The sequence below is a fragment of the Typha latifolia genome, chromosome 8 (assembly GCF_019914945.1).
Source record: "Typha latifolia isolate L0001 chromosome 8, TyphaL0001v2, whole genome shotgun sequence".
Lineage (NCBI taxonomy): Eukaryota > Viridiplantae > Streptophyta > Magnoliopsida > Poales > Typhaceae > Typha > Typha latifolia.
The window spans coordinates 7,577,209-7,599,765 of NC_133093.1; the positions used below are offsets into that span (position 1 = coordinate 7,577,209).

Below are 22,557 nucleotides of genomic sequence, written 5' to 3' on the forward strand. Positions count from 1 at the left end.
TGACATTAATTAAAAGTCAAATAATAAAAGTTATTAATATATTTATAAAAATTATTATTATATTTAGGAAAGCTGTTAATGTCTTTCTTTCTTTTTTATTTATTGTAATTGCTTCTTCTTCCTTACTGTAATCGTTTTCTTTTTTTTCTTCTTCTTCTCCTTTTCTTTTGCTGCTGCTTCTTCTTCAACTATCTCTTAATCCCTCTTTTTTTTATATACAAGTCTCTCTAATAAATTTTTGTTAATAAAGTAAAAAATGAATTAGAAATAGTGATGAGATAATTAGAACATTAGTGAAATTAATCGCTCTTTAATTAATAAAATAAGATATTAATTAGAGAATAAAAAAAAGTGTGGGTCACTTCTCTCTATTCTTACATTCTCCCATTAACATTTAATGAGACTAAATGACAGAAGAACAAACTTTGAAGAAAAAAAAAAAAAAATATATATATATATATATGAAAACCAAAAATATTTTTGAATGACAAAAACAAAAACTTATTGTGTTTTTTCAAATTTCTATTTTTTCTTGTTAAGGGTTTATGCATATATTCCAATGTTGGTATTTCGACATATACTCCTCAAAATATACAGTTTACCTTTATTTTTTACATGAATATCCCTAAGAGCATCTCCAATCGAACTTTTTTTTTATATTAAATTATTGAGACTTAATCTAATATTTATTAGAAAGTAATCGAATGATATCTATGCAAAAAAAAAACATATTTTAAGAAATGTACATCTAAATATCAATTTTAAAGGGATATACACACATATAAGCAATGTTTTAAGATTATACACGCAAAAAAAAAAAAATATATATATATATATATATATTGTAGGATGACTTATAATACAGAGTATGGTTTGTGACATAAAATATAGATTAGAGAATCCATTTTGTCTCTATAACCGATTGAAAGCAAAGGAAACTAATAAGCTCAATAGCCAACTTACTTGTTATCTTAATAAAATTCTGGTAAATTTATAATAGGTAAGCTTTGAGGTGAATTCAAATGGTAAATTTTTTATGCTATAAATCCCATAATTCCTCCTAATGTGATATAGAAGTTTTGTGGTGGTTCTTTTGTTTATCCATTTGAGCTTTTCTTTTGGTTTTAATAACTAAGTTTCTGGTTTTTTTTAAAATAAAATAAATAAAAAGTATAGCCCATGCTTGTGTTAAACATAATCGTGTTAATAATCTCTCACTGAAGTTCTATTAGGTTATATTTCCCATCTTTTATTGTCACTAATTAATGAAAAGATTGTAATTAACAAAGAGAGGGAGTACATAACCATAACTCCATAATGAGAGGGCTCAAAAGATTTCTCATATCATAGACAATAACCCAGTTACATTATCTTAACAACAATATGTTACAAGAGGGGGAGAGAGAGAAAAAGAGGACCAACCACCACAACCACTCTCATCAAACCCTAACCCTAGTGGAACTTGAGGCTGGTCAAGACATTGTTGTTGACTGGGTCAGCCAGGTGGTCCAGCAGGTTCTGGTAGGGCCCCACCCCAGTCACCAATCCCTGCACAAAGTAGCCCAAGATGGCCAACATGGCCAACCTCCCATTCTTCACCTCCTTGAGCTTCAACTCCTTCATGGACTTCTCATCCTTCCCAAAGCCCAATGGGTTGAATAGTGGCCCACCGGGGTATGCCGGGTCTCCGGACCCGCCTAAGAACTTCTCAAACCCTAAAAAGTACTGCTTCCCCATGGACCCAGGCTTGGCCCAATCCTGGAACCGACGGTGCTCGGCGAAGCCCATTAGGGCCATCTCAAGCACAAACAGGGTGTACGAGTCGGCCCAATAGTTATAAGTTCCGGCCGGGGGGATGACGCCGGTCTTGAACCACGGCAGGGCCGTCTCGGCCGGAATTAGACCGAGTTTGCCGAAGATCTCCGGTGCGATCGCACCTGCCGCACCGAGCATCGCAAACCGTCCGTTGATGATCTCACCGTAGGCAAGCCATTTGGGCTCGATGAACCCCCCAGTCCCCTCGGGGTCCGACAGGCCCAATGGGTCAAATCCAAAGTCACCAGGCAGGCTGCAATTTTTACCACAATTATTATGTTACATAAGTCTAGTATATATAACTTTTGCCACCATGCAAGTGACTATGGTTGTAACAATTTTTACCTTCCATCTAAGTAAGTGAGAGACTGTTTGGATGCAAACCATAGCTGCCTGTCTGCTCCTTGCTGAAAGAAATCATTCAATTTAATCATATTTTTTTTCCATATTAGAAATGAATTAGAGACTGGTTGGATGAAAATTAACCTTGGCAGGAGGTGTGGAGGCTGCTCTCACAACAAAAGAGGTCCTTCTTGGAGACCCAATGGATCTACTGGCATTTGAGTGCAGTGGTCTCCCTCCTAGGAGTTGTCTCCCAGCCTCCATGGAAGAAAGAAGAGCTTGGCTTGCCATTAGCTTTTCTTTCTTTCTTTCTTTCTTTCCTCCTCCTCCAACTCCTCCTCTCTCCTCTTGATGCTAAACAAAGTACAGGATGTACTCTCTCTTGTGTGAAGAGGAACCAAGAAAAGAGGAGCAAATATGGATGGAATCTGAGAGAGCAGTGGGGGCAAGGAAATCTAAATCAGATGTGAGGTGGATCCTTGGGAGATCTAGGGACCCAGTAGGAATGTGACACATGGCAAAGGCGACTAGATAAGGGGGTTTGGTTGATTGTGGCCATGGATTTGGAAGCACCCATGGCCATAGGTGTTGATGGGTGGACCCATTGGTTTAGATTTCCTTTCAAGTCTTTGTGGTGGAAGAGAGGATAATTTTGAAGGGAATTGTGGCTCCTGTGGACCTTGCAAGAGATTAGAAACAAATGTTTAGATCTTATAAATATATCTTGGCTAGATGAAAATTTTGAGTCTCTCAAATTTTATTTGTGTCACTTAAACGTTCCTATAATTCTAATTTACATGTAACCTTTAATTTTTCTATGTAAAACTAGTGGTAATAGTAATTTTTCATTAAAACTATTAATTTTTTTTTTATCATTTTGTTCTTTGTATTACTTTTTTTTAAGATTTTCAACGTCCAAAATGTAAAAATGAAAAAGATTGTGATGAAATAAGCTTAAGCATAAGACAAGGATTTTCAACCCCCAAAAAAAATCCTAATTTTCTGTTAGAAAATAATAGGGCATTTTAATTATTTTGTATTTAAATTAATGTTTATGAGACAATTGTACAAAAGTGGAGGTACTTCAAATTTTTGGCCTATTCAGATGGATGTAAATTATATTTTCTCATATATATATATATATATAACTAAATCTGCTCATGAAGTATGTAACATATTGAAATGTTGAATTTAAGATTGGTTAAGTTAATATATTTTCAGAAAATAAAAAGCATAGTGGTAATCTGAACTATAATTAGTCCTAGTTAAATTGCACATAATAAATAAATTCACAAATTGTAGAACTATCCTAAAGATTAATGCTGTTGCATCTCCAGCTAAAGATCAATGCATTTGTGAGTATAAGAAATCATCACATTGCTACTTGTTGCAATAATAACAATTGAGTGGTCCTACTTGTTGCAATAATAACTACATCTTCTATGCCACTGATAAAAATATAAAAAAAAATAATAATAATAATAACAACTTTCGCATTCAATAGAATTTTAAGCTTCAATCCAAAAACATTACTCAAGGGTTGATATAAGCACTGCATTGCAAACTTTCAAGAGCAATTCAAGAAACTATAAAAATCCAGCAAGTTTTTTATTCCATTTCACATGCACAAAACTATAATGTTGTGTTTCCCTGTCCTATAATTCAGCAATAATCTCTTAGGTAAATTGATTTATTGAAAATTTCAAAAATTGGTTAATGGAGCTAAGCAGCCCTAGTTACAGAAAATTCATGATATTGGGAAAGATGATGTTTATTAAGCTATATATAGTACATAAGCACAAAAAAAAATCCTACTGCAACATTTGGATGCAGGATTCTAGGAACATAAGAAAAAATTGTACTCGCAAATAAGGAAAATCTGAACATAAAAGCTATAATTAGAAAGAGATTGAAGCATATAGTTTGCACATATCTACACCACTGTTATTCCTTAAAGGCCTCCTGAGCATCTATATCAGCATTCTTTCACATAAAATTAGGCTGTCTATTCTTTGTCTCCGCCACTGCCTCACAATCTTTCAGAAAGGAGATCTTTGCCACTTTTTTAAGTGCAGGTAGCCATCCAGACGAAATAAAGAACCTACATAAGCTAAAGACATCTTGAGAATCTACATCAGCATTCTTTCACATAAAATTAGGCCGCCTGAGTCTATTCGTTGCCTCTGCCTCAGTCTCTCAAAGAGGAGATCTTCACTTCTTTTCAAGTGCATGTAGTCATCCATATGAAACGAAGAACCTTTAATCCTAGCAAGAGAAGAACTGCTGCGGGGGCTTCCTACTTCTCCTAACTTGCTTTCTGTTTTCTTCCTAGAAAAAGAACAATCATTGCCTTCAGGGCTCCAACTCCCACGGCTGCTTGTTATGTGATTGCTCTCACTACATGCAGCATTTCCTTCCTGCATTTTTTTTAAAATTCATGAAATACTATCAATATACAGTGTAAGGAAAGATAGTTTACTGCATCAAAAAGCTACAGTGAGTTATAAGATCAATGAGATTACTCAATAATATTATATGCCAAGCAACAAATCAGCTATTCATCCCCATCCAACATAATAGTCAACACAATATGACAGTATGTACAGGTATGATACCTGGTATGCAGTGGTACTACAATAACAGATGAACTATTGCTCTCTTTTTTTAGACCCCCTCATTTGTTTTTTCTGACACATTGACCCCTTAACTATGTAAAACATCTAAAATACTTCATCTAATTATTCATTAGATTTTTCTGTTAAAAGGAATGTCATGTGATCAATTTTTGAGTCTTTGAATCTCTAGAGACTATGTTACCTTTATTTTAGAGAAAAAAAGGAGAAAAATGGAGGTTAAGATGATCATTTGACATTTTCTGTTAACACCATTAGGAGCAGTGGGAGATATAAGATAGTTGAGGAGGTCAAATGATAAAATTGTCAATAATAATAATAATAATAATGGGGTCTATGTGAAAATGGGCTAGAGTTCAGTGGGTTGGTGTAGCCAAATTAGAACAACAAAATGTCAGAGAGAACTCTCAACACAGTTCAGACAAGTACACACTTAAGGCCAATCATCAAACCATCACATCTTAAAGAACTATGATAGGAAAGAAGTTAGAGAGAAAATATAACAAATGAATAAAAACCTTTGCTGCAGAAAACAAATTGTTTCGGGGTATTACCATCACCTCCATCTTAGCTCTGCTTGGAGAGCGTGATGTATCATTGCTAGTTTCCCATTGCAACCATGGGAGGACAACACCATCTGTCTCAGCAGGCAGAGAAGCAACTTTTGTCAGATCTACATGTGCTTCTGGTAGAGTACGTATTGCAGCATCTCTTCTGGTTGAACTAGCGTCACTTCTTTCTCCATCAAAAGAAGAAAGATCAGTATCCTCAACATTTGAAAGAAAATCTTCAAAGTATCTCTCTGCCTCTTCAGTCAAACGTTTAGACACCCTTGTTCTATCTCTGCTCCTCTGGGATATGAATCAACTTTTAACCTCTAACCACATGAGCACAAGAATGCTGATATAGGATGTTGTAAACAGTGCAAACTTACTCTACTGGACCGTGCTTGTCTGTCTGGTGCAGCTTTTTGGGCTGAAGGAAGCAAATCTTTAACTATTTTAGTGAGCTCCTGACCTCGATGTTCTTCTGCGGCTAACTCAGCTAATAATTCCTGCTTGCGCCTCTCTGACTGAAAATATATGGGAATACATCATAATAATGCATTAATGCAGAAGAGATGTCTAGAGAAGAAGCTAATACAAAATAATCCACATAGATTATCATATTCCAGAAGACAGCACATTAAACTATGGTAACAATAAATATTGAATTATATGTGACCAAAACAATCAAAGTCTGCAAAAGTATGATAAGTTGATTGACAAAAGAGGAGCATCATAAATCAGGACCAGATAAATAATTTATATGAATTCATGACTCACAGATGACAGAAGATCATGCCCAGTCTGGCATATTGAATAAGAGACAAGGACACCTGATAAATTCTGATACTCCATAAGTTACAGAACAAATGAATTGAAACATGAGGATGGCATAAGTGTATAGTGTCAAGAACTTTTGGCATATCAAGCAATCTCTCATTTATCAATGATGGAAGGTTTTCAAGAGAGAGAGACATGTTGAACGTGTATGTCACAAGAGGTTGGAGAAACAAACAGAATGCTCTGAATTTTCAGAAAGATTTTGACAGGTCATAAAAGAACTTTGGAGATTTTCTCTCAAAGAATCAAAAGGAACTATCTTGTTCAGACCTCTTCCAATTTGCTGGTGTAATTTCTCCTGAGCTCCGAAATAACTTTGACCGGCTGTATGTCATTATTGCCAACCTTAGTTGGTTCAGCTTTCCCTGAGACCTGTATAAAGTAAGAATACTCAAAGTGTTAACGATTAAAAAAATCATGGGGTTTTTCATGTCTAACATAAATAGGAACTAAGTACAGATTGATCATCATACTAAGAATGTTCAGTAAAGCTTGTAAAGTTAATTGTTGGCATAAACATATTGAATGGACAAAAGTATATGGCCTTTACATCATTAAAGATAAAATTAAGTGAGAGTATTTAAAATGAATTAAAGTGAAAGAGGGGAATGTTAAAGGAATTAGGATGAGTTCCTCATTTGTAACATACAACAGTTATTTCTTTTCACCCTTCTATGACATTGATACAAGACAAAATAATAATAAGGGGAATGTCTGTGTCAAAACCATAGCCATAATGTTTAAAAATGTCGCATTTTGCTCAAGTATAGGTTGTCTCATTAAAGATCATGACAAGAGATACTGAAAACATTGTTTCTTTGTTATTAAGAAGAATTCAACTGACTCATCAGTTCCGTCCTAGTCAACCGACTTATTTGCAGTAAAATTGTTGAGAACCAGTTATAATACACTATAAGATTAGTTGACTGTAAGTTTAATTTCAAATAGTGATTTGAGTAAGTTCTCTAAGTGTATCATAAATTGAGTTGGCATCCCATATTACAGCAAAACAAATGACACTTAATCAAGAATATTTCGTATTTCCCATCAAAAACTAGTTAGATTCAGAAGCAGCAGACTAGACTACTGTTACAAGAATCAGCTGTACCAATCATAGTTTTAGTGTATAACCGCTACTCGCTAAAGAAAAATGAATGTACCAAAATGTATAGTTAAACCATTGACAATGGTCCAATAGATCACCTATAATAGAACTTAACAATGAATATCAAAACCTCAAGTGATTTCTCAAATAACTCTTCTTTTCCTTGCTCCCTCTCAAGGATCAGCTAGATCCCCACATTCCTTTTAATGATCTTCTCAAATAACAACAGTTAGTTAAAACTTAAAACGTCAACATACAACTACATAAACTCAAGGCGAAAAGAACAATTAAAGTTGAGACAGATTTGGCAAAAGTTGAAACACCTTTTCAAGTTCCTTCCTGATCTCTTCAACTGCATGTCTCACTTCCTTTCGCATCACTTCATAGAGTTCAACCCCCTCCCCATCACCTACGGGATGCTCCTGAGAAATGCAATGGCATAAGAAAATGGCAGAAAACCAAATAAAACTATCAGGATAAGAACTAGCAACTAATTAGTAAACCAACCTTCTCCTGAGCATAAACTGCCTGAATTGTCCTTTCATTTCTGTTTTGATTTGAGAGAACATCCCGAGCTTCATCATCAGTTAATGAAGAATGGCTCTATAAAAGAAAGGGAAAATTTTGCAGATAACTACGCATTCATGTATAAGGATACAAGGAAACGAGGACAACGAGACACACAAACAGAATAAGCAAATTACACATGCACACAAACATATATGTGTGAGTTTACAAACAAACATGGCCCACTTTAAACTTTTCTGAAGAATAGCTCTACAAGGAAGAAAGAATATTACTGAGTAACTATCTTGTGAGAGGAAGAAATTTTTTTGACTCATAGATCTCCTCATAGCATAGCCAGTATTTGTTGGCTTCTGTGATGCAGTATGTCGGAAGTTTCCCATGCCAGATCTTCTCAACGTGGTCTTAGGGTTGTAGCCATTAGAAACATCCAAGTTATTCTGTGTTCAAGACAAGCAAGAAAAAAGAGCTTACATGAGCTGCACAGCTATAATTTACCTGTGATGAGTGTGTGAAGAATAATTGTATGACAACAAGAATATTGATCCAGCATAAGTATAACAAGCTGGTAGAATAGAAGCCTTCTCATACAACATGATGTTATCACATACTCTGCAAGGTCCAAAGGGCCTAAATGAAGCCATGCATCTCATAGAGCAGATGCAAACCTAAATCCAAAATAAAACGGTGTATAACAGAAAAACACTAAGGACCACAGTGTATACAAATATACACAGCAATGAATACTAACAATTGCAGAAACCTTTCGGTCTAAGTTACCATCTTTTCCATATAAAATATATCCTAGCAAATGTTCTTGAGAAGGGTTTCTCTGGCGGTCATACTTACTAAGCTTTCCTATGTACCGTCAAAGATACATTGGTTCTTAATGTGTCCAACAATATAAAGCTCTAAAATGTCTACCACCATTTGAAAGCCACACAAATAAGAAGTTTCCTTGAGACAACAATACATTCTTTCTGCAGTTTGCAACAGATTGTTAGGTGACAACATGCATTTTCAGATATTACAAAACCTTCACAAAAGCTTGCAAAATATACATTCTACTTCGAGATTATTGGACACTATCATGCTTTCACATGTTAGCAGGAGACTGCATTAATCTTAAGTACAAAATTAAAGAGACTTAAACGAGAAATAAGCATCGCATATGACCTAATAATTTGATAATCTATATCCGCTGACATCTGGATATCCACCATAGCTGAGTTTATTGTTGACCATCCCCTTGGTACCTGTTTATCTATTTCTTTATATGTACACAGCTATATTGACGAACCTTGAATTTTCATCCTAAATATTTCTTGCCCGATGTACTCCAATCATAAGGACCTAATGGAATATATAGTTGTCTAGGTCATCGATAAAACATTCTCAAAATTGGCACACATTCACGAAAATCATATTGAGGACAAATTGACTACGTTCTCACTATCACAAGTTAACCTTGTGACCTGATCTTATAAAAGAAGACACATTCTGCAGAGTAAGATAACAACTAAGTATGAAAGAACTCCAATTTATCTGCAATAATCAATTTTTAATGAAAAAAAGAAAAAAAGAGCTTTCAAAATTGGCGACTTCGTAGAGAAGTTACCTCAGAATTGATAAACCGGTGCGGATCAACTGAAGAATACCGCTGCCTCCGCGGAGCACCACCATTTGAAACTACGCCGTTCGCCGTCACGCCCCGGCGATCGGGCGGCGGCCTTGACACCGACCTTCCCCGCCGTCTCGAGGCTTCCGTTTCCATCGCATACCCCGCGCCGGAACTCCGGCGAGTCGACCTTCCGTTCGCCGGCAACCTCCCCCCAGCGCCGTCCTCCTCCCCATCGGACTCCGCCCTCGCCCGGAAGAACTCATCGGCGAGATCGTCGAGGCTGATCTCCGGGGACCCGGAGCCCCTCACCTTGTTCACGAACTTCCCCCTCGGCGTCGGGAACTCGTCGGACTCCGGCGCCGGAGGCGGGAATCGGCTTAGACTCCTCGACCGGCGGTGGACCCCACCGCCGCTGCGGGTGGAAGAACCGGCATCCTCGTCGGCGCCGCCGCGGACAGACTTCCTAGTCGTCGATCGGAAGGCGGCCGCGGCCATCTCCGGCGAGGAATCGGAGGGACAACTAGGGTTTCCACAGCTCGAAATCGGGGTTGCCTTCTTGGTATGAAACGAACATTTTTGGGGTTTTTTCAATTTGATTTGGTGGAGGAAGTGGGCGGAAGGGTCGAAGATTTGAGCAACAACGTACAAAATTAATTATGATAAATATACTCCCTTATTCAAAATATCCACGCCACTTTCCTAGGTGCTAATGTGCTATTATTATTCATTCTACAAAAGGGGATGCGCGGTTTAACAAAACTGGGAGTAAAGATATAGGCAGTGGGATTTTTCGAGGACAAATTTACCCTGGAAATTGGGGAGAATGACTAAGACGGCACCATGCTTTAATTGCTTGTAACTAAAATTCCAAGTAAGGTTTACAAGGGAAGGATGCGGATTCCTTGCACCATAGGGATGTAGAAATTGTACTTCGACTAACTAGATGTTAGCTTGCTATAGGCTAATATCTCCCTCTGAATTTGCTATTGCCCATCTGAAATTAAATACGATTCACCCAGCGAGATAATAATATTCTAAACTTAGTAGGTAACTTCCCTATGACCAAAGAGATCATAAATTTAATTTCAACCCCAAATAATATTATACAGAAATTACTTGATGATTTGATGATTTGACTTAACGGTTCGACTCAGTTGATGGCTCAATAATGTGATGACTTCGAGCAGATCTAGGTTGCTAAGTACTGCTATCATTTGTGATACTATATTAGAGTCCTAATAATGTGAAAATAGTCAATATATTTCAAATATTATTGAAAAAAAATTATGATTAGCTAGTATAGAGATAAAAGTAGGTTAACAAACTTATACACCAATTCCTTAGTAGGTGTACCAACTCTGGGCCCTAAAACAATTAAACCTAGTTAATACAAAATTTAGATAATTAAATTCCCATATGTAAACTCGTGTACAGGACTTTTACAATTTAATTGCAGTTATTTTTTTCAGAATAATAATATTAGATTTTTTTTAAAAAAAATTAAGTATATATATTTCCTATAGTTGGCTTATTATTGGCTATAACCCTTCCAAATTCATCGTTTTGTATGGATACAGAGCTCGGGTGGTATTTGCCTGTTAAAATTCATCTGAAACCAAGCATGCATTATACTCACCTGCATAGAAGTACTTCTTATGCAGGAGAAGTAATTTTTTAGCTTTAAGTTTCACATGGAAAGTAGGGAAAGAAGAGCTATATTAATGGGTGGCAGAGAAGTATGCAAACAAACCATTATTATAGTCAAGTAATCAACGCAATGTTCTCACTGGACTCATCATTGTAAGATTTGTTTCTTGCATTGTTAAGAGTAATATACTAACCAAAGTGTTAGAGAGAGAGAGAGAGAGAGAGAGCAATGAAGAACACAAAGAACTCCATAAATTTACAGTAAAAAGGATTTTCTTCTTTTCTCTTTTACCCCCCCCTTTCAGAATTACCTCTTCCCTCTAGACTTCCTGTTTTAGCCTGACAAACTCCATATAGAAAAAGTAGGAAACTGCGCGAAGTAAACAAAGAGATAACATGAGCAAATTTGATCCTGGTTTAGCAGTCCATGAACTTGTAGCAGTGCCTGCTTGATATTGCTCTATTAGTTCTGCGGCGGCTAACTCACCACATCACGTCAGTCGTCTCTCTTATAGCTTTTCTTAGGAACAAAATCTTCGCCTCTGAATCAAGAAACAGATAGAAGCGTCAGAAAAGTAGTGCTTCAGGTAATCAATATAAAACAAAAGGAAAGTAAAATATGCAAGGAAGGGTTGAATTGTCTGGTAGTTTGTGAAAATCCAATAGTTTTAAGGTAAAGAAGCAAGCCTACCAGATGTATTTTGTTGTCGTCAAAGAAGAATACTAAAGATCTGAGCAAATGAGCTTGAAAATTTCGACGCCAAGCTTAATTATTTCATCAGAGAGAGATAAAGCCAAAGCCTTCACAGTTCCAGACTGTGAGACTAAGATGGAAGAAGAGAAGCTTTCTAGAAATATCAGGAAGAAAAGGACAAAAATGAACTGAAAGTTCACTAGGTCATTCAAGATAATTTTCCATAAGAACAGGTATTTTAGATCCAAAAGGCAGCTGAGCAGCTGATGTGCTGTCATTGGCATTTGGCAATACCATAAAGTTCCTCATTGAACTCCACATATATGCAGTACCGCAACTATTGCAGATAGCGTCATTTCTTTGTACAAAATGAATAAGCAAACACATAATGCTAAGAGGCGGATTGTTTTGAAATGATAAGACTTACGTTAAGGTTCGAAATATGTACTGCTTCCAAGGAATCGGCAATCTCCAGCTGCTTCATTACAGTAGCTTGCAACACCTGAAAGTCAAGAGAAAAACAAAATTCCCAACAGACAGTAAGGAACTTGACCAAATGACAGTATACATAATCTTAAAGGATAGTTTGCAATACCCAGACTTAAAACAACTGGCAAACCCCACATCATGTAACACATCATGTTTCCTTGTTTTTACAACTGAATAGAAGCTGCAGATGATACTAAACTAGCAGCATAACACGTTTGAATCATTGATATGGTATATTTGAACAAATGCAAAGCCATGACATTGCCATATGCAGACTCACATGTTGTCAATCATTAAGAAACTGTTACTTTATAATATTTTAGTACAATATATGCTTTACCAGATCTGAAATCAAACTGATGTGCTCTACTTTAAGCTTCTCGATACAATATTTCAAGACAAACATGAATTAAGCATCTTCCAGCATGCCTATTATGAGTACAATACCTTTCCACCAAAAAGTACGCACCAGTTTAGTACATCAATGTATATATCATCACCTCTCTCTCTCTCTCTCTACATATATATATAGAAAGTTCATTTCATGGCAGACCTATCCAATATTCACATTTAGAGCCCCATGTTTTAGACTTCATTCTCAAAAATATTCCACATTAACCAGAGTTAACATAAAGGCATTAGAAAAAGGACATTTTGTTAGAACCAAACTTGATTTTCTCAAAGTACCCCATCTTTTAAAGAGGAAACTTCATTTAAAGAGATGGAAGAGGGTGTTCTCGAAAAATCTAATAGAATATTTTTCCGATACCTTGCTGTCAGCCATGGTTACATTTGGGTGCATCTGAGAATAAAGTTCAAAAAATAAGCTTAGGAATTTAAAACTGAAAAGGCAGGCCGTGAACTGTAAATCCGAGAAAATATTAAGTGTGAATTGTAAATCCATCAAGATGTAGGATATATAATATCGATCAAAGTTGGAAGTTCAACTTCACAATTAAAAGTTGCATTCTCAGTGTTCTGCTTCTATATAACGTGAACAGAATGCAAAGGAATACAGAATTTGCTGTAAAACATTGTGTTACATAAGAAATTAAAGGTTTTGGTCACTCTGCATAAAAAGATCGTAATCCCAAAATATTGGCATCAAAGAATTAAAAGTCATATAAAGGGCAACTAGAGAAGCTAACCTTTTTTGTCTTCTCCAGGTCAAACTCAATGGCCTTTATTCTATCCCAAGATTCTAGAAGAGCGTGCTCTTTCTCTAAAGGAATCTCTGCGGGCTTGCTGCTAAGCTCATCAAACCTCATCTCGAGCCTTTGAACGCGCTCTAAAACAGGATTGATATGGTCCTCGTTAAAAGTTTCTACAGTTGGGTGGTCATCTGGTGTAGGATCAACTGGAACTGAAGGTGAGATGTCAACAACACTGTCTTCTTGTCTGGAGACTGGAGTCTGGAAGTTGGCTAGCATTTTAACCAGAAAAACAAGTAATAATCTTGCAAGCCATCGAAAAATTCCTTCACCCAGAACTTCCTTAACAGTAATATGGCTCTCAATGGTTGGAACACCTGAAAAGGAAGAAAGTGAATCACGAAGTTTAATTGAGCTGTATGTGGATGCTGATATGATGATACACATGTCCATACATGTAAAATACAGATGGAATCTCTTCTTATTTTGCCCAGAAATTTATTGTTCTTTTTCTTAATTAACTAACTAATATTAAGCAACCACACATGGCTAATGACAGACAGAGAGCATTGTGGTATGATGACTCTCCATTTGCTCAATTGCCTGTAATATCAACATGACCAACAAACAGAGAATGAGGTCTATCCAATTCTCAGGTTCCAAAGAAGACTAGGCTTTTCTCTGTTTTCAGTTTCTCAAAATAAACAATTTTTCCATAGTAAATCACTCATATAGGCATTATTTCACAGAAGCAAATAATGATGGATGAACATAGGGGAGATAAAAGTACATATAGAATAAAATCATCCATTCCACATGTCCATATTCTGTAAAGCATAAACTGTAGAAAATTACAGAAGAAATTAAACAAATATACATTAATTGAAAGCTAAAATTGGTCTATTGAAGTTAATTTAACTCTTTAAGAAAATCTATACACTTTTTAGCACACAAAAGGAAGATTCAGGTAAGTTGTGCAAACCGAAACCTAGCTTTTGGCTGGCCCTACAGATGAACTGACCTGCCCAGCTAAATCTGTTGATTTTTCTTTTCTGAACTAGTTGTCACGTTTTAGGTCAGATTACAACATAACAATTGGGTAAATACAGAATAAGATTTCAACTTGAGGCCAGAACTTAATCATTACCTTTCTATATAAGGAAAGACAATTTCTGCATAGACAATCAGCTACTAATGAGACTGAAAAACTAATATTTTCCCCTAAATTGCACTTATGTGGATGACATAGAAAACAGTTTAACTGCCAAACTATAGTTGAAATTCTTCTCCAGAACGTGCACTATGAATGCGAATAAAAGAACAGATATGCCTATCAGTTCAAACATAGAAAGGCAGCAGTAAGACATCAATGTTTTGACAGAAGACTTTGCTTTAGTGATTGTCAATTGTCTGATTTTCACAAGAGATAGAGATTTCAGTAGTTCATGTTAAAACATATTGGTATAAAATGGACTTTGTTGAGTCAGCTTAAAGGGCACCAAAATTTGTTTGCATACAATGAACAGCCCGTACCTCGTGAACTTGATGTTCCACTGCCATTAGAAGGTTGCCTTCGATCTCTTGTATCTGAAGGTGGCTTCCTATCGGCTACTGATCCTCTTCTACCATAGTCAACCACCTTATCAACTACAACAAAATGGTCATCACAACTGTAGTAAGCTGTAGAATCTCTTGCTCTGACCTGCATGTACTAGAATTGCAAATAAAAATATAAGAAAGTACCCACTAGAAAAAAAGATACACTACAATTATCAGTCCTGCTATCTCTAGAAAAGTGCAATTTGGCAATTTGCTAACTGCAACTCATATAAAAAGAAAATTCTCAAATATTCTAATCCAACATACAGTGTTATATTCGTGTTTCTATGGAATACAGCTATGCTCGATTGATAGAGACTAATCCAGATTAGCATTTCCAACTAATATCTGAAATATTACAAACTAAAAGAAACCTGTTGCAAAAAGGATGCCAGAAAAATGCAGGGTTCTAGAGATTAAGATAAACAAAAACACATGACAATATCTAGTGAATAAAATTAACAATCAAGCTAAATCCAGGATGAAAATCCAAAGAAGACACAATGAGAGATGAGAAAAAGGATCTCACTTCTTCTCGAACTGGAGCCAGACGACTATATTCAGCTGTTCTTCTTAAAGTAGGAGAACCAAGATCATCAATGTCTGATCCAGATTCAACAGTTGATGTGTCACTGTTTCTTCCCTGTTATTCAAAAATCAAAACAATGTACGAATGATAAGCAAAAGAAAGTGTTATCAAATAGCTGTGCAGATATGGGATTAGTGCACAAAACCAATCAGTGTTGCGTAAGGAAATTTGAAACATTACCTTCAAAAGATGCAACCTTGTGAATGAACTTCTTTGTCGTTCTATTTCGGATAGACGTCTAGTATGCCTCAGAAATTTTGCTTCAGCATCATGCGCCACCTAGAAGCAAAAAAGAAATAATTACATGTAAGAATTCGGCAGCACTATTCCCTTTCCATTGTTTGATCAAGAAATGATAGACATATGTGCTGTTATAGATTTCCCACTGATTCATATATCCACTATTCAGCTAGAACCAAATGTAAGGCCTTTCTACATGAATGATCATTGCCTATCCCTAAAAGCCATTGTTTGTGCCATAGCTCATTGGTGAGAACCAACTTTATAATATCTATCTATCCATGTATAGTATAGAAACAAGAGCCTTGTTGTCAGTAGATTTTTAGGAGTCACAGGCTACATCTGTTAATGACTCAATTCAACTGGTATTGAAAAGTGAAAACATGCAGTATTATAAGCTGAATTTCTTTAACTTCTCATAAGTTACAAAAAGTGATTGTGTGACATCATTCCATGCATTGGTTATGATGGTTGTGAGGAGGGGAGAGAAAAATCAAGGGTTGCTAAGATGCCATGTCATCACTTCTTGTAGAATGTTTGTAAAGTGTTTGTAAGCACAGCAGTGTTCATGAAACTTGCCATTGGTACTTATTTTCTTGTACCAGTTATGGCAAAATTACTAAATCAGGAATTATTGCAGAAAAGCTTCAGCATATGAGCAAAAGCTTCTAATATCTTAAGTGACAATATTTGTTACCTTCATAATGCTAGGATCATTCCATGGTCCTTTATTGGACCTGAGACACCCTCCTTCAGCAGCACATGAGCATGAGCCACCCAAGAAATCAGGTAGTTGGCTGAAACATAGAGAAATCTTTATCAGAAACACCACAGAGTGAATGAGTCTACTGCATTACAAGAAATAATATATGCCAACCTCGAGTCTATAGCTTCAAGTAATCTATTCTGGAATTTTGTTCCTAGTACCTGCACACACAATACATTGTATAAATATTTCATGTGAAGATGAAAAAGGTAAAAAAGAGAAAACCCCTTCCAGTATAAGACCTCACATGTATCTTTGCAGTAGTTTTGGGGTCAAGGAAGCCCTTTACAGTGTTCCAAAGTAGCTTGAAACCGTTACCAGCATTAACAATGAACATTTGATTTAGAGTCTGCATATGTCAAGGAATAAAGTTATCGAACATGAAGGATGAGCAAAGTAGGATGTTATAAAATTTAAGTACCTCAGGGTAGTAGTCGCCATCTATTTTCTGCATGTTGAGCAACAAATCTCTGGCGGTCTTGCTGAAGTTCTTAAGACCCTGCATTATGATAGATGAAAGAAACTCTGTGAGTTCAATCATATAAAAAAGAAAGGAGAACAGACCAAAGTACCAAATGGCCTTATCTCTAGAGCATCTAGAGAACATTAAAACATAGAAATTTAGAGGCTATCTTCTTGGTTCTTTTACGTATTGAAACATGTAAAATAAGAGGACATAGTCATACCACACCATGCACATCCAATATGGTCGTAGTTGAATCAATGTGTCGTTTGGCTGCAACCGAACATGCGGGGAATTTATCACGGAAGGCTTTCTCAAACTCTTGCACATGATACTTAATATAGCGCTCCACTGTCGTGATGTGCATTAGCTTACTTGGCTCAACTTTCCCAAGCCTCTCTATGTATACAGGTCTTCCCTCTTTGTCAACTCCATGGTAACCTTGAGGATAATGTTGCAGGACCTCCTCCAACTCTTCGAACTTAAAATTCTTGTATCCAATAACAGTTGTGTTGTGTAGAGTGTCAGTATTTATTGATAAAGCTCCATCTAAATAAAAATGTCAATCTTAAGAAAAAGAAGAAAAGAAGAAAACACAGTCTAGTAGTTGGAAAATATATAAATTTAATAATTAGCGTATGGTAAAGAAGCAAGGACAAGTGATTATAATACACCATTGTCAAAGTCAGAGAATCATTAAATATGCAAGTTGACAGGGGAATGTAGCAGACAAGCATGGAAAATATAGGAAAATAAAGTTTCTTTTGTTAAAATATCAGGAGTCCAATGCTTAAATAAATATTCCCTCTTACATTACAGTGAAAAATGGAAATTCCACCTGTAATAAATATGCTTCCCCACGTAAATAATTCATATATAAGTAAATCATAATAAGAATAGTATATTTATCTTTACACAGAGATTGAACTAGTTCATGTAAAAAAACACAAAATCATAGACTTTACATTTTGTTAGATATATCATATCTTAAATCGACATATGTATGCAGTTCTAGCATTCTGCTAATTGCTAGAAACAAAAAGTATGACTATATTCTATGGCATCCATATAAAAAAAACTCTTACAAGGAATCACTGAAATGTAATATTGGTGAAGTTCAAGTCACTTGAATCAGAATACTATAATGTTATGGAGACACAGGAAAAACAAAATGTTTGGATCCTTCAATAATATAACAAACCTGTACATGTCTTTTCCAAAAGTTATCACAAGAGAGGACTCCGAGATAGCAAGGAGTTGGAGCAGAAATCTCTATCAGCAATAAAGTACCTTATGATTTTAGTCATTTTTTAACTTTACATGTCACCTCTATAAAGTAAGCTACTCCAAGAAACTTATCCACTTCTTAATTTTCCAGTAATCCTTTGACTGGTACATAGATGTTGTCACCTAATGGACATCCATCCATTTAGTTCTTTATGTATCTAAGAATAATGACTAACACACTGAGGCAGATTTACCTCCAATATGATATCAGCTCCAAATTCTTTTCTCCATTGCAACATTTCCGCCCACATATGCATAGCTTTGTCAATATCAAATTTCCTCGCTTTCAAGAACCTGCAGAAGGGTGATCAATGGACAGGAAATTGAGAAGTCAACCATGGGTCTAATTGCAAGTAGAGGAAAAGCAGAAGTAGGGATTCATCTCTCCACTTTTAGACAGACACAAATGCAAAGATAAATGTAACATCGATGCTCCTCCTCCAACACGTCAAACTCAACTGGATCAAACTCAAATGAATTGGAATATTTATGATATGCCCGACTGCAATAGGGACTAGCGAGCACAGAGATTTCGAGAAATTGCGAGGCATCAATGACAGGAACCAACCTGAGTAGCATATGGTAGTCATTATGCTTATCAGGCAATAAATTCCTTGAGATGAGCTCTTGCTGGAACGCATACACAGCACGTTCCTCCTCCTCATCTCTTACATCCTCGATGGAGACTGAAGAAACCCTGTAATCGGCCTTTCTCTTCCCTCGCTTCTTAAGAGAATGAGTCAACCTACTAGAAGCACTCAATGCCTTCTTCTTGAGAGCTCCAATTGCCGATCTCCTCCTCTCGTCTTCCGAGTTCTCCACATCTGATCGCCTTTCTTTTCTCTCGTCGAAAACAAAGAACCCTTCAAGGCTGTCAGATCTGCGACGAACTACAATAAAGGAAAAATGCACAAAGGTCAGGAAAACATAGGAGCCATCGAAGGTTACATGTTTACATAGATCAACAAGCAGCAAAATAGACTTCACCTGACATTTCCCTAATTAAATCAGAAGACAGAATTGGTAAGATCTCAGGCCTCAAAAGAAACCAACTTCAATGGGTAGAAAACCACCAAAGAATTCGATGACGGTCAACAAGTTATGATCTTTCCACCTAATATTCAACAACAAGAAGAAACCCAGATCATTTTCATTGTGATGCTTGAATAAATTCATCAGTAGCATATACCCTATGTAACTGCTGATGTGGGTTAACTTGTCTAAACATTCAAGAAGAGGAAGAAGAAGGATCTAAGTTTAATCACATCATATTCCAGAAAACAAAAATACCAAGCAAAGGATCTCCCAAATGATCAGTACTTGTATGTGAAGTTCTGTGAAAGGTCAACTATTCCGCATCAGGACAATCCAAAGATCAAAACTTTCGCTTCTCCATGATCAATGAAAACTTATTATCTAACGCACCAACACCAATATCTTAATCTTTAAGACGAGAAAACGCCAGAAATCGTCAATAAGGTACAGTTCACGAATCTGCGGTTGGATCCAAGGTTACGCAACACAAAGAGGATCCAATAGCATTCAATGAAGCCCACCGAACCGCATTAAAATCGTACTAATAACCTCCATTAAATCCATTCGAAACCACCTAATCACCTCGACCAAACGAAGAACACCAAAACAGGAAACAGAAAATGGATCTCGAGTCATACAGAACACAAATTCACAGCTCAAATGCCCATCTCTGCTCGATTAAACTTCTTTTTGCGGCAAAAATTCACCTTTTTTTGCGCCCTAACCGGAGCAAGCGGTGGAGATCTCGATCAGCAAACTGAGATTTCTTATAATTTCTTTAATAGATAAATCCCTCTTCCCCTGGTCTTCCAAGTAGTAAGCGCCACTTCGACGCTTCTCCAACTGCTTCGCTTTTTATAGTGGAAAAAATGACCGGGATTCTTGACGACACAAGGATCTGACGAGGATTACAACGAATGCTAGTCCTAGCTATAGTAGTAAGTAAATTTACTATTTGCGGAGCAATTCTTTAAGAGGACAAAAATACCCTTTTGGACTTTGGACTGTGGACTGGAAGAGCCTTAAAAAAAGACATTGAGAATATAAATACAAAATACATACATATATTTTTTATAATAAAATGCTCATAAATTAAAATTTTAAATATAATTAATTTGCAAAAGCCTCTTTTTCTATCCAAAGATATAATTAAGGACTTCTTTTTAATCCTTTATCTTATTTTTTGAGATGATTGCAATCTTAAAAAAAAAAGTTTTAAAAAAATTAGGTACTAGAAATAAAGAAAGTATAAGATTCATCGATCATTAGAGGTATCTTTTTATTTTTATTTTTAGATAAAAATGTAGATATTAAATAGATAATAGAGTCGAAAATGGTGAATATTAATAGAGAAAATATTTGCTAAGTAAATACATAATGCTATTAATAATTATAATATTATTAACATTTTAAGATAAAATCTCTATAATAGGGGCATGTTAACTTAAAATATATTACAGTTGTTTACCTTGTAGCCGAATGATAAATACCGAGATAATACGATGTTAATTATAAAATAGGGTGTAATGTAGAAATTTGACTAATATAAGGGCCAAATTGCAAAAAGGTATAGGTATGAGCTTTCCTCCTCGCTCTCTAGGATTTATGTCGCCCGAGGGAATCTAGGGGGGTGGGGACAGTGGGGGAGAGGCTCGGATCGGCGATCTGAAAGCGAAGGAGGACTCATCATCACTGCGGAGCGGGGTTTCCGAGGCGCGTGTGCTTTTATTTTAATATTTTTAAAGAATATTTTCTTTTCTTTTCGTCGAGAAGAAAAGTAAAAGCGGGAGAGGAGAAATCCTCCCCATTCATAGCAGTGGGATGCGGTCACCTGCTGTGAGCTTAACGCTTTTACAGGCTGTAATCTGAGTATTAAAAAGAAAAAGGGCAAAAAAAGAAAAGAAAGCTCATCTTTGACTTTGACGAGTTTTTTGAACAAATTAGTGCTTTTTTTATTTATTTATTATTTTACTGAAATAAGAAAAGCCGAGTAATATTAGAACAGCGGAGAACTCACTTTTTACTTAATTTTCTTTATCCAAACTCATAAAAATAAAATATTTTAGAAAGTTGCCACTCTCTTTCTCTTACTTTTATCAACCAAACACGCTCTTTAATTACCTTGAACTATCATAATCTTCTATGTACACACCCAGTTGAACTCTTAGTTCGGAGAGTCCATGTAGAAATTTTTATATAATTGTTACTAAAAGTTTTAAAATATCATAATTTCAACTATACTTTCCAAAATATCATTATTACTCTTCCAAAAATAATATTTTGTAAGTAAGTTTAATTAATCAAGATTTCTATTTTGTCATGGTATAAATTATCTAAAATAGTTCGAAAACTATCTAATACTCATAGTATAAAAAAAAAGGTATTTTCTTTTATGATAAAAGTCGTTGATAGATATTTCAAAGTTTGGAATGAAATATATGTATTAACTACTGTGATATAAATATACCACTATAAACTAGAAAGATTTAAAATATTATAATGAAACCTACGAAAATTTAAAAATATTAACAATAATTATAATATTTGAAATCTTTTTCATCGACAATTATATTAAAAAACTTAAAAATCTAATGAATAATAAAACAGAATGAGTATTTCACAAGCTCCGGATAGCTAAGGTTAAGCGAGGAGGTTCATCAGAGAACGACAGTTTAAATTTGAAAATATAAAAAAAATCCTAGATGACTATTTGCAAATATATCTAAAGAAGTTGGTAAATTTGGAAAAAGGCAGGGAGGTAGTTTAGTTTCTACGATAAATTAAAAATATAGGTGGTTATTTGCAAAAACAAAAAACATATATATATATATATATATGTATGTATATAGAGAGAGAGAGAGAGAGAGAGCGGTCGGCTGGTCACCGGAAGGCGACAAGAGGAAAGCGGACGGAAATAGTAAAAATTTGGGTGGTCAAAAAGGCAAGGGAGGAGAGACGGTCGGACTGTCCCTCTTGGAGAGGAACCAATGGGGCCCGCCGACTGCACTCTTAGGTTAGGTTGGATCCATCCTGACTCAAATTTTGTAGGAATTTATTTGCATTTAACACCCTAATTTATTTATTTATTTATTATTTATAGGAAATATTTTTATTATTTATAAATTAAGTACTTTGTTTTATAAAACACTCTCCAGAAATCCAGATAGTTTT

At 35.7% G+C, this 22,557-nt stretch overlaps 3 protein-coding genes across 8 annotated transcripts; all 3 read right to left on the reverse strand.

Annotated features, from left to right (window-relative positions):
- Positions 1-1,318: 1,318 nt before the first annotated feature.
- LOC140793231 (chlorophyll a-b binding protein 8, chloroplastic) lies at positions 1,319-2,579 on the reverse strand. Its single transcript, XM_073144598.1, has 3 exons — positions 2,302-2,579; positions 2,161-2,222; positions 1,319-2,068 (listed from the first exon to the last, which is right to left on the reverse strand). The coding sequence occupies exons 1-3, from the start codon at positions 2,446-2,448 to the stop codon at positions 1,453-1,455; spliced, it is 825 nt and encodes a 274-aa protein (XP_073000699.1). The 5' UTR covers positions 2,449-2,579; the 3' UTR covers positions 1,319-1,452.
- A 1,333-nt stretch (positions 2,580-3,912) lies between these two features.
- On the reverse strand, positions 3,913-10,066 carry LOC140793626 (uncharacterized). 2 transcript variants are annotated; one of them, XM_073145214.1, is made up of 8 exons: positions 9,424-10,066; positions 8,081-8,245; positions 7,788-7,883; positions 7,604-7,702; positions 6,446-6,547; positions 5,725-5,862; positions 5,345-5,641; positions 3,913-4,574 (listed from the first exon to the last, which is right to left on the reverse strand). In XM_073145214.1, the coding sequence occupies exons 1-8, from the start codon at positions 9,919-9,921 to the stop codon at positions 4,287-4,289; spliced, it is 1,683 nt and encodes a 560-aa protein (XP_073001315.1). In that variant the 5' UTR covers positions 9,922-10,066; the 3' UTR covers positions 3,913-4,286. The 2 variants fall into 2 exon arrangements, with proteins under 2 accessions (XP_073001315.1, XP_073001316.1); XM_073145215.1 differs by having other exon boundaries at positions 5,351-5,641; positions 9,424-10,027.
- Positions 10,067-11,224: 1,158 nt separating this feature from the next.
- LOC140793625 (phosphatidylinositol/phosphatidylcholine transfer protein SFH13-like) lies at positions 11,225-20,289 on the reverse strand. 5 transcript variants are annotated; one of them, XM_073145212.1, is made up of 15 exons: positions 20,094-20,289; positions 19,339-19,465; positions 18,920-19,241; positions 18,546-18,645; positions 17,288-17,554; positions 17,023-17,100; positions 16,849-16,950; positions 16,713-16,762; positions 16,533-16,632; positions 15,776-15,874; positions 15,536-15,649; positions 14,941-15,109; positions 13,405-13,784; positions 12,195-12,269; positions 11,225-11,615 (listed from the first exon to the last, which is right to left on the reverse strand). In XM_073145212.1, exons 2-15 carry the CDS (start codon positions 19,343-19,345, stop codon positions 11,595-11,597), a joined length of 1,884 nt encoding a protein of 627 aa, XP_073001313.1. In that variant the 5' UTR covers positions 19,346-19,465; positions 20,094-20,289; the 3' UTR covers positions 11,225-11,594. The 5 variants fall into 5 exon arrangements, with proteins under 5 accessions (XP_073001313.1, XP_073001309.1, XP_073001311.1 ...); XM_073145208.1 differs by having other exon boundaries at positions 14,941-15,118; XM_073145210.1 differs by lacking the exon at positions 20,094-20,289 and adding an exon at positions 19,672-19,811 and having other exon boundaries at positions 14,941-15,118.
- Positions 20,290-22,557: the final 2,268 nt, after the last annotated feature.